The 12,328-nt window shown below is 42.8% G+C and overlaps 1 protein-coding gene across 16 annotated transcripts in view; it reads right to left on the bottom strand.

Moving 5' to 3' along the window:
• DOCK7 (dedicator of cytokinesis 7) overlaps nucleotides 1–12,328 on the bottom strand; it is a 92,592-nt gene that overhangs the window by 57,862 nt on the left and 22,402 nt on the right. For all 16 annotated transcript variants that reach the window (XM_032118612.1, XM_032118609.1, XM_032118614.1 and 13 more), the window contains exons 5-14: nucleotides 9,870–9,999; nucleotides 9,551–9,763; nucleotides 9,080–9,165; nucleotides 7,027–7,093; nucleotides 5,676–5,825; nucleotides 4,873–4,953; nucleotides 3,647–3,812; nucleotides 2,870–3,012; nucleotides 1,263–1,356; nucleotides 148–310 (exon numbers count right to left, since the gene is read on the bottom strand). In XM_032118612.1, coding sequence (XP_031974503.1) covers nucleotides 148–310; nucleotides 1,263–1,356; nucleotides 2,870–3,012; nucleotides 3,647–3,812; nucleotides 4,873–4,953; nucleotides 5,676–5,825; nucleotides 7,027–7,093; nucleotides 9,080–9,165; nucleotides 9,551–9,763; nucleotides 9,870–9,999 — 1,293 coding nt within the window. The remainder of the gene's footprint in view (nucleotides 1–147; nucleotides 311–1,262; nucleotides 1,357–2,869; nucleotides 3,013–3,646; nucleotides 3,813–4,872; nucleotides 4,954–5,675; nucleotides 5,826–7,026; nucleotides 7,094–9,079; nucleotides 9,166–9,550; nucleotides 9,764–9,869; nucleotides 10,000–12,328) is intronic.

Raw genomic sequence — 12,328 nt, forward strand, 5'->3', positions numbered from 1 at the left:
CTATGTCAGCCTGAACCCTTCCCATGCCTCTGGCACAGCACATCTGCCCATGCACCAAATTTTGCAAGAACCCCACTGATAAGGGAGGAATTTCTACACTTGCCAGGCTCAGGCCCTGAAAAGTGAAATGTATTTCAAAACTCTGACCTGTATGTGGTGTTTGGGACGTAGACATCCCTGGCAGGGAACTCCAGGATTTCTCTTGTAGGCCTGACTCTGCTGTCTGGGTAAAGCTTGACTTGCAGCAGCTCTGGGGTTAGGCAGTAGTGGGGGTTCTCTGGAGCTGGAGATATGTCTATCTTCAACTGAGCTGCAAGAAGAAAGAGATTTTACTAATTAATAAATAGAATTTATTAACAAATACAAATTCGTTTTTTAAAGCATAATCATGCTTTGTTTCTTCAGGTTAATATCCTATATATTCATTAATATCCTATATATGAATTTAATAAATCAACAAATGATAAATTACAGCCAAAGTGGATTTGTTAACAAGTATCAGTGGATCAAGCTGGTATGTAAGGCAACTAGGGGACCAGATAATAAGAACCAACAGAAAATATGCATCTTAGCATGTCACAGATGCTTTTTTCATAGGAAAACTGGGGAAATACAGTCCAGATAATACTCCTGTGAGGCCTAATTATAGTTACAAACAAAACTCCATCAGAAGAAGGGTTGAAAAACCCTAAGATTGGTCAGGCTACAAAACAGAGGTGAATTGAGTGAACCACTGACAATACTCAAGTGCTTGGAAGGTTGAGGTTGCTGCCTGAGGTTGTGGCACACCAGATTCAGATTAATTTGCAAGGAAGGTAATTTTGCAGTTTCCTTAACACCTAACGTGGCTGCAAGGCCAGCTGAGTGCTGGGCAGATGATCCAAGAAAGAGGCAGGATTGCTGTCCCTGGAAAGTTTTAAGAGCAGGTTAAGCAAATATTGTCAGGAATAGCACAGGTCAGGGTTTCTATTCCCCTTTCTCAAACAGAGGTGGAGCCTGTTCCTATTAACCAGGAGTGGGAGCCAGCAGAGAGATCTCCTTTGGGACAGAAAGCGGGAAACAGAGGTTCCTGGTTTTTGGGCTTTGGGGTTTGCATCTTCTCCTCACAGACACCACCCTCAGTGTGCCAGTAACAAACCTGCCCTGTAACACCTTCAGTGCTCCTGCTGCCCAGGGGTTGCTGTGGAGGACTTCTTTGGGGTGCCTGGGTGAGGAACTAACCAATACCTGAACTTTTGAGCCCAAAGGGGCTGGCTAGATACCTGTGATGGGTCTGAGCCTGCGCAGCACTGACGAGGGACGTCTCATGTCAGCCAGGAACTTGTACAGGTCCTCATCGCTCAGGCGATCCCCCTCCTGCTCAGGGTGCAAGAATTTGGTTACCCAAACCACCCTCCAGGGCTGCCAGAGAGTGAACAAACCCTCTCATCCCACAGGCTCTTCCCTCTGACATCAAAACATCCCTTCCCAGAGCAAGGTGTTAACATTATCGTGTTAAATTACACTTCATTTCTCCATCCTTTCCCCTTCCTTCATCCCTCATGAATCATCCTGACAGCTGCAGGAACTTTTAATTGAAAGCCTTTTCTCTCCCCATCAATATTATCTTTTTCCAAACTGGAAAAGGCTGCTAAAAGATTTCCCAAAAATACCCATTTTTTAGCAAGTGTAATAGTTTGAAAAAGTATCTGTCATTCAGCAGGGGATCCTCACTCCTTCTCCTCTGCCTTTCCTTTGGGATGAGCCCAGAAGAGCTTTATTTTTCAGGAAAAGTAGGAAGTACAAGGAGTCTGCAGTCAGTTTTCCTTGTGCCACATTCTAGTAGCTCCGAGCTTTGCTAATTTTGGAAACATTACAGAAAATGTGACTCTGCCACCCCAAAAGCAGAAGGTATCTGATTTTAAAGGTAAGAAATCACAACACTGGAAAAAAAAAAAGCAGATGGAAGGAGAAAAACACTGGGTAGTGTTCAACTAATCATACTTAACAGGATAAACTTAACAGGAGAAAAGGAAGATAAAAAAATAAAGGATCAAAAATTTTAAATCTTAAATTAATGTTTGGCAGTTTTCAAAGGACAAATTAAATACAATGAGCTGTTTCCAAGTAAAAATAACCTCAACAAAGTAAGCAAATACATGCTTTCGTGAATCATTACTAACTTAGTGACCAGTTTTTCCTTAACTAGATGTGGCCATTAAGCAAATATTAGGAAATAGTTTCAGCTCATTACTTTTTGCTAAGCTTAACTAAAAATTTTGTTCCCTTTAATCATGTTTTCCACTTCTCAGGAAAATCCCAAGCTCTGGCTAAGAGGAGCTGCCACTCAGCAAAGCAGCATCAGAAGCAGAATGCTTTGTTTTGCTCAGGGATCCCTGGATGTGCCCAGGGAACTGATGTCAACCTCAAATCACTCTGAGGAACAGGATTCACTACTGCCAGAATTAATGTATGATGTAAAATTATGTAACATATCACTGAAAGAGAAGGGGTTTAGATTGGATATTAGGGAGAAATTGTTCCCTGGGAGGGTGGACAGGCCCTGGCACAGGGTGCCCAGAGCAGCTGTGGCTGCCCCTGCATCCCTGGCAGTGCCCAAGGCCAGGCTGGAGCACCCTGGGATAGTGGAAGGTGTCCCTGCCCATGGCAGGGATGGCACTGGATGAGCTTTAAGCTCCCTTCCAACCCAACCCACTCTGCTATTCCATGACAATTGATATGTAACACAATAAACCCACTGAATGCTGTTCAAAGATTCCCTGTGATCAGGGAACAGACATGAAATGCAAACTAATCACTCAGTGATCTCACACGATCCAACCCTTCTGTCCAAGGAACAACTCCTTAGTGAGACCTTTTCGTGCCACACCTGTTTGAAGAAGTTTGTCACTGTCAGGGTGGCTGGTCTGAAGCTGGTCAGGTTGCAGGCCTCATCCCCACTTGTGGTTCTCTCCAAGGAACGCCTCCCCACGATGCTGGAATTCCGCCTCTCCGACCACGACCCTTTACGTTCTGCAAAAAACATCAGTGAGAAGGGGAAGGAATTAGAAAATAAAGAAGGAAAACTACAGTCCAAGAGCCTACTTTTGTTCCAAGCAGGATTTCTACACAGGAGGAGAGGGAATGATGCCATGAGGTGACAGAAGAGGTGGTTATGCTCAGGCAATCCCATTCCAGAGGCATCGGGAGGCTGTGGAGCAGAGCTGACTCCTGCTCCCCTCACAGCCACCTCACCCCAGTGCCTTCCTGCTGTTATAAAAGTCTTTATCATGCTGAGATTGATGTATTCCCCTTGCTCTGAAAGATGATGAAGTTGGCAGGTTTGGGGATGCTGAAGAGCAGTTTCAGATGAGCTATGTGGCTCGCAAAGATTAATCCACTCCTTTGGAAAATGTTCATCAGCCTGTAACACTCCCTCAGTCTCACAAGCCTGGTTTTAAATAATATAACAGATGGTTTGCTTGTAAAATCCTTGAAAGATAAATCTATTTGTTATCATGGACTTCTCTGTTTTAGTTCAACCACGACCCCAGACTATCAGGGCAGGGGGAGGGAAGCGATAAAAGGAGCAACAGCAGCTCCAGGATATGAATCAAAACCTCTGGATTTGCCCCACGTTCCCTCATGCAGATGCCAAGTCCTGTACCTCCTGTGCCAACTTCAACTTCTGTGGAATCTCTTTCCAAGCTGCCAGCACTGCTCACAATGTTCATGAGGTGAATGGCTGTCCAGGCAAAAGGCATCCGGTACTTCCCGAGTCTTTGGCAAAACTGTTCTGCCTGGCCTTTCAGTTTTTCCAACTTTTCCTTATTCTGTGAAGAAAATATTCAGTCCAAGAGGTTAAAAGGAGAGGAACAAGATCAGAGGTTCATTTAGCACAAGCAGTTAGGAATGATGGTGTCTTTTCTAACTCCCAGTGATTGTGTGTTTCAGTAGCACCTTCCAGAGCAGGATCACCAAGTGTTGGGAAAATGCAACTTCTGCTTCCCAAAACAGGCCACCAGAGGACAGTCAGAACAGTCTTTTACATTCTTAACCCTCTTGAACAGCCTGAAAAATCTCAGTGAGCTCATCTGCCCACTGCTCCTTCAAGAAAATCTGAATTTTCCCCTGTGAAGTCTGGAATGGCCTTTCCTAATGTGGTTTTATGCAGCAGGTGCCCAGATCATCTGAAGTTGTGTGGGAAACTCAAAGCACTCCTCAAATAAGTAGTATCATGCTCATTTTGTTGAGGAAAAAAAGGGAATAAAAGAGGATTTCTCCATAACTCTGCATATTAAAGAGCAATTTTTAGAGCTTTGGGGAGGAAATATTTTATTAAGAGGTTGATTAAAACTAACAAACCATCCAAGCTCCTTTGAGAAAGCCTAATGGAGAGGCTGGGATCACAAGAAGGGCTGGAACCACTGCTTTGCCCTTCACCCAGCCCTCATTATTACTCTTTGATCTCCACTTGGCTCAACCCAACTGCACATGAAATTAGGAACCATTTTTGAGACTCTTCTAGAATCAGGCAGAAGGGATGGGGTTAAGCTGCAGAAGCAGTGGAAAAGTTAAAATTTTTACTGCAAATTCCCATCAAAAGCTGCCTTCCCTTGACCCAGCTGATCCTTTGGGACAGGGAATCACAGATGACTGAGCTTGATGGGAACCACAAATCTCCCCTGACAGTCACAAAAACTGGTGACCTTTAACTACTCTACCCCAATAAGGCATCAAGACTCAAAGGTCTTTGGCTCTTTTTTGGCCTTTAGAATGGGATTAGATTCTTAATTAAAAATGGATCCTTTTAAAGACAGGAACAGTATCAACAGTCCAAAGTAGAAGAAAATACATTTAATTTTTTAACAAAACACCAAAAAAAATTCTTACCTTTGCTGCATCAGATTCTTTAAAAATCATATAAGGCTCTGCACACTCCCCAATATCTCCCTGCTGTAGTACTTTTTCCAGCTGAGAAGGGAAAATGAACCATTATAAGGACATGTATCCAGCAAGGACTGATAAATTGAACAAACACAAGGAAGCAAAAAATTCTTTCACAAGAGCAAAAGCCTGGTGAGTCCTTGTGTGAGAAGCATTTCCTGCAGAACTTGCATACTGCCTGTGAACTGAAAATACGTCTTGAACTCCCCTTTTGACCACAGGATGATTTTTATCCAGAGTTAAAATCCTGGCTGAAACACCCACCTGAACGAGCAACATTTGTGCTCTCATTGAATCAAAGGAGAGAAGAGAGAATAACTTTTATCTTTGTGTGCTTTATCCCAGGAGTGACCAATGTTGCATTTTATTTCAGTTATGGATCTCACTCTCAGCAATTTCAGCCCTTAAATACATCTGAAAATCTGGCTGAGGGGTGTATCCTTTTTGAAATGAGATTCAGATCAATAGGTATTTTTAAATCACTGACTTATTTGTCATTTTAAGGAGTCAGCACATTGGTTTATAGGAAAACCAAGGTCGAGCCCCAGAAAACTGATTTATATCATCAAGCAAACCTTTGTGCTCTTTCCACTTCCAATGCATTGAACTGGTTCTGTTAAAAAAGGAACTTAAGTGAGACTATCTGAAATAAAGCAGCACTGTTTACACTTTTGAGAACAGAATTTCTATTTTATTTTAAATAAAAACCAAGAGACCACAATAATTTCCACTTCCCTGGCATTTCTTACCTTTATTACCAGAAAGACATCTTGAGAGGGGTAGGTGATAGAAAAGATGGCAGATCTGGCCAGGGTGGAAATAGCAGCAGGGGGGACATGAGGCCGGAGCATTCCCTTCATTTGTTCAGAATTTAAATCAAAGTAGAAATTCTCTGAAATCTAAGGAAGAAATTGGGTAGTTTCAAGCATTAGTTATATCTCTTTTTTTTCAACTTCTTCATGAATGCAGTTTTAAAAGACGTGTAAAAACCTCCTCATTTCAAATCATGTAGAAAAAGGAAAAAAAAGCCTTTTTGATTAAGAAACCAAGACAGGACAGTGAGAGAGAAAATGGAGGAAACAACATAAACCACCTATAAAATTTTCTCAGCTCCTCTAAGGTGTGTAGCTCCATCACAGGATTAGGAATTACCATTGTTAGCTGAACTGAAAATACCAACATATCAAAATAGAAACAGAGAAAGAAAAAAACACCACCTCTTGAAAGACAGACACTGAGTTTTCTACCCTGAAACACCAAATCTTTGACTGCTGAGCTTCAGAGCCAAAAAAGGATGTGAGCAGGTTACCAACACCAGAGGTCACTAAAGAACTTACTATGTTACAGCCAAAAAAAAAGGAGTAATGAGATGATAAAATTGGCTTATGAAATGTGATTTAAATATTAAACAAAGTTCACATAATATTCCACATACTCTCATCTACATAACTTAAATCTCAATGCATTAAATTCAAGCCTTAAAGAGATAAATGTCAAAATGCATATTTTTAACATTTTTCTCTCCACTACTGCTAATATCTTGAATAAGGAAAACTAAGAGACTCTTTAAATATTAAATACAGAACATAAATAGGAGAATAAATGTATTTTGCATTCCCTATAACTTAGATCTTGAAAAGACTCCTCAGTTTTGTTTTGATTTTAGCACTTTTAGCCTGTGTGACTTTCTTGTGCATTATTGAAGTGTTGCTTGGACCCATGCCACACTGAATCACCAAAAAGAGATTAAGAAAGTCATAAAAACCTAATCTAAATAAAAGGTTTCAGTTACCTAAGATCTCTCTGGGGAAGAGACTTTTGAAAGCCAAAATTGGCCTATACATATATATATATATATATATATATATATTCTGATTTCAGGCAGTCACATATTAGATGGTATTTTTAGAAGAGTGGTTATACCTTAACTGCTTTACCAAGCAGAAGAAGAGCACACAAGATGGTTCATGAAATGAAATCATTCTTCCAACCTCTACGTCACTGTCTTCTTAAAGCTTTGCCACCACAATTAATTCCTCCATTTTTGTTCTTAAACACAGCTTCAGTGGAAATGTCACACTCAAGTAATTAAAAACCTACCTTCTTCTTTTCTTTAACATCATACAAAGCCAAACTCGCAAAAATGGGCTCAATTTCTATTTCAAATCTTGAAAGAAAGAAACATAAAATCAGTTGACTTGAATTTTGTCAGAAGGAATAACCAGCCCTGTCCCCAGATCCTCCCCGGCTGATGGGGACCGAGATGTCAGGAACAGCTGAGCCAGCCTAAGGGCTGCCTCCTGCTCTAAAGGGATCTTGTTTCCCAATTTCCACCCCACTCCTGTCCTGGTCCCTCCCACCAGGACCATACCAGTGCTCCCTGGACCTTCTAAAAGCCATTTGAACCCACTGACTCATTGAAAGCCCAGCAAAGCAGCCCAAGAGCTTCCTCAAAGTGAGAGGAGTTATTAACTGGGATAACTGGAGCACTCAGCTCCCCTGGCTCCCTGGCCTGGCTCATTTCCTGTGCTCTATGGGTAAATGGCCAACTGCTCCTCTCAGCATTACTGACCAGAGGGCTCCTGCCTCTGGACACTCAGGGACAGCTATTTTGGCAATTTCCAACAGTTAACTGTTGTCAGAAAATGCCAACAGCTCAAAGATTTCCTCAGAAACTGACACAGAAAAGTGTCAGCTTTTTGCAGCAAGTGTTATCCAGTGTTTATGCAAGCTCCAACACTCCCAACAAGAACACTGACCCACCAAACAGAGCTGAACTTATTGTTAGAGCACCTGGAGACTTAAAGGAATTTAAAAACATTCAAAATCTGTCCCTGCACCAAAGCAAGCAGGGCTTCAAATGACATTCTCTTTTCTGCACAGCCTGCCCACAAAATTCATGCCTCATCCACGCTGGGATCCCCTTCACACCCAGCCCTTGCACAGAGCTCTCAGCTTCTCAGCCTGGAACTCCTTCTTTCAACAGGGAGAACACCACCAAACAAGGTGTTTTCTCCAGTTTTGCAACAAAGCTGAGATTAACCTGGAAATGACCCCGCTTAGGTCATCTGAGCCTTCTCCCCGGGGAAAATGTCTTTGTTTTGTGCCACTGGGATGGCACAATCTTGGATTACAGCCCTGAGCACAGGCTCAGAGATTCCCAGGTACACAAGCAAACATGTAGCTGGGCAGATTTGCTATAAATTTGCAGTCAGCAAGAGATGCTTAAAGAGTAGAAAACATTAATTTCCAGCATCTAACTTATTTATGCTAAAGACACCCTCCTTTGGAGAGAAAGCTGCACTGCTACTGCATATTATGTTGTTCCAGTTCATAAAAGGCTGCAAAATCAGTTCATCTCTACGGCTATATTAGGTCCTGGAGTACTCTACGAGCAGGAGATATGTCCCACACATATATCTCAGTTATGAGCAGCAACTGGAGCTCTCTAATAAGAAGGGTTGACCTAACTGAGGACACAGAAGATGAATACAGCAGTGTGGAAAATCAGTTTTGTACTTTATTTCTCCAAGGGAATAACAGTAAAATTTTACCTTGTGTTATTAGAGAAGAGTTATAGGCAATGAACCAGCTGCAGGTAACCCTATATTCAGGAGCTCCACTTCATTAAACTTGTTTAACAGGTTTCTATTCCTCCAGTTAATGCTTACTAAGTATATAAAGTCTTCACTCTTAAAGGGACACAGTCAAGGTTGTTGAGCCTAAACTTTGGCAAATCTTTGGTTGTCTTTGTGTTTTTAAGGCTCAAGCATTTTTAATCTTAAATTTATCTTAAATTTCCTCATCAGGGAGGGGAACACCAGTGACTGGCCAACTTCAGAGCCCTGGAGGAGCGTGGAGAAGCCTCATGTCACGTGCCAGTGGCATGGAACAGGTAGAGCTGGAAAGCAGCAGGGAGAAAAGCCAAGGGAGGTGGATATTTCCTGCCACACCAATCTGCAGGAAGTCTTGAAGATACAACTGTGTAACTCAACCTTTATAAAATTAACCTGGGAGCCTATGACCAAACAATGCAATGACCCTTCCAGGGCAATAAGCAAGGCAGTGGAGTTATTCCAGGTGCAGGTGGGTACAGCAGCAGATTTAAATGCTGAATTTCTGCAGTGCAGCTGTCTGTTGGAGTGGTACTCACTTCAGGGACAAACACTTCACCAGGAGTCTTTGGCCAAAGTGTTCTTTGGGTACTTCAGGGACACTGAGTCTCTCTATGGGCTCCTCCTGGAATTAGAGACACAACCCCTGTACAAACCACCAGCAGAATTAAGAGACAAACACATGTATCACTTTCTTCTTCTAAGACACAGCACCAATTTAATCCAAGGCTTCCCAGCACGGTGCATTCATCAGCAGCTATAAATATGCTAAATTAAAGCCCTTTAATGTTTCTACATTACTGGGGATTGCATAAAGTAAGGGAAACCCAATCTTCAGAAAGGAATATCTATGGGCAAGACAAAATGCTGAAAACCACAAAATAGCTCCAGTTCTCATGGATGTTAAACACAGGTGACCTTAAATCCTTTAAATCCGTGGCAGACTGACAGCTTTCACATTCCCTACACCCTTCACTTTTTTAGTCTCACCCACACGTATATAAAAATACCTCATCTGGTGCTGGGTGTAGTGCAAAAAGCTCCTTATGCCTACTGGACTTCCTCTGGTCCTCATTGTGGTGGTCAATCTCCTCGTTTGGGGTTCTGTCTAGAAGGTTTGGGAGAAGGGCATCAGGCAGGGAGTTCTTCAGATCGAAGATGCTGCAGGCCCAGCTGCCCCGGGGAGTGTCGTCGATCGACATTGAGCGTCGCTTAAGGTCATCCTGAGAGCCAACAAATTAAAAGCAACTTATAATGGGAAAAGGACTGCACTTTTAAAGCAGGACTATAAATTAGGTTTTATGTAGCGAGGTTTTAAAGGCACATTACTTGTTCATCCTGGTAGCTGTTGCCATCGGGAGCTTCGTCAGACTCGAAGATCTGTTTGGGGAGCCCTTTTTGCCTCTCCTTCTGTTTGTCCAAGGTGTTGGGATTGAACCCAGTTCCCAGCTTGTGGTATCTGCAAACAGAGTATTTCAAATGCATTCTTAGCAGCCCTTTTGACCCCGAGCCCAGAAGCAGCACCCCGGAACAAACCCAGCATTATCAGCGTGGGCCCTCCCGTGGCAGGAGCTGCTCTCTGCAAACACAATTTCCAGTCAGCTCCACTGGAGCTGGGGCATAATCCAGCAGCCACTATTCCAGCACTACAATGTCACTCTGTTCATCTATAAAGCCACTCTGGGTGATGTCAAAAGGAGGATTATCAAGGGCCAATTAAAGTCATTGTAAAACGTGCCATTGTGATGCCAAGCTAAAAACAGGCCGGGAACACAAGGGCTGAAGGCCAGTGGTTCTGCTGGAGCACGAACTGACTTGGAGCAGATAAAATGATTAACTGGAAAACCAAAACAGCAACTCAGCAAAGTCCTGAGCACCTCTGGAGAACAACTTTCCAACTGTGACTAAACCAGCATCTTCCCATAGCATCTTTGTAGGGAAAGTGGGTCCTCCAGAGCTTTCCAGGGTGTAAGAGCTCTTGCAAGTGAACAGTCTGCCTGCTGTGCTGACAGGAGCAGATCTCTTTGACTAACAAATTTTTGGGTGTCATACATCACCACGTCTGTATTTACATACACATGGACAGAGCCACAGCCTCCTTACAATACTTACTCTAAGTCAGTTCCTGGGCTCACATCTAGAATTAATTGTTTTTACCATGCCCTGGTACTAAAGTTACCACAGACGGATGCTCCAGACATGGGAAAACCATGGATATGCTAACACTGAGTACAGGAAGGGAAATGAAAAAGGAGGAATGCATTTTCCTTGCTAGGCTGTAATTCCTGAGAGCTGAACAATAGGATCTGTATAATCCTCACCTGCATGTCTGCATTTCCATCACAGCTCCACCAACAAGTGTAAATCCATTTTAATTCACACCTGACCTCCTCAGTCTGGCACACAGAAATTATGCCATAAGCTTGAAATAAGGATATGCTAGTGGGCTTTTTTCAAGAGAACTTACTCACCTTCTCCATTATCACTGGAGGAATTACTGAATGGTGGATTTCCCTGCCCCAAAAACATTTTGGTTACAAAGAACTGCATGCAGAGATGGGCATGAAGATTATTTCCCCTGCAGTGGGGAAGAGAAGGATGGAATGTCCCAAGTCATGTTCTTCTAATCCAAAAGAGCTGGAGTTTGTGCCCCTGGAGCTAGCCAGAGCACTTGGAACCATCCAATGGGATGGTTTAAGAGGAAATTGTTGGCATCCTTACTTGAAAAACAATTCAGTCCTTCCCAACTGAGCTTTTGGATTCTTCCCCTGCTCCAGCAGTAACTCCTTTTATTTTTACCCAGTCCACTGCCATGATTTTATCCAAGCAAAAAGTGCTACGACTCTCAGAGGACAAAAGCCCACCAAATAAACCTCATCAGAGCAGGAATCACAGCCAGGACTTCCAGGTACAAATGAAAGCCACTGAGAAGCCAAGAGTGGGTGGCTGGGTGGGTCACACTGTCCAGGTCTGTGGTGCATCCAAGACTCTGCTGCAAAGGCTGGGAGTTAATAAAGCATCTCCTCCCTCTTGGGTTCCTTTCTGGGTGGGTTGGTTTTTTTTTTTGGTATGAGATTACAAAACACTTTTTTATTAGGTCACGTTAGCAGTGCCAAGCATATCCTGAGCATCCCCTGAAGTGGCTCTCAGGACAACATTAAACCAGTGAATTGTAGCAACTGCCACAAGGGCAGAGCTGGAGCTGCAGTGGAGTCATTTGTAGGTGATACACATCACATGGATCACTTACTCCTTGACAGCAGCTCTTGAAATCATCAGACTTCCAATCATCCGAGAGAGCCTATGCTCCAACTAAAGCCTCTCAGAAACCTTCCTGCTAATTTGCATGGAATAATCAATGCATGCCCATCCTCTGAACTGTTAACTCATTAGGTAAATGTTGTGATGGTTCAAATATTAACAATTATTTGTTTGAATGATGTACTTTCCCCAACTCTCTTTGGGAACCAGTGGAAGCTGCAGAGGGCACCTTGTCTATCAGAAGGTTGTGACTGCACATAAATCTTACATCAACTTCTCTCTAAAAAGAACTAAAAACAGATGGAACAAAGAAAGAAACAAATGCTGAAAGTAATTTTACTTGTCCACATTCCCTCATCGTTCTACCATGGTAAAGGAGCAACTGGGGACTGAAATGGCCTAGATTTTCCAAAATGCCCCAAGGGGTTTTGACATCCAAGATCCAATTTTCCAAACACAAAGCATCAGTTCAGTTGAACCAGGCAATGAAAAGCCAGAGCACATGTAATCAGCAGTCAGGATGATAT

This window comes from Corvus moneduloides, chromosome 9 (assembly GCF_009650955.1).
Source record: "Corvus moneduloides isolate bCorMon1 chromosome 9, bCorMon1.pri, whole genome shotgun sequence".
Lineage (NCBI taxonomy): Eukaryota > Metazoa > Chordata > Aves > Passeriformes > Corvidae > Corvus > Corvus moneduloides.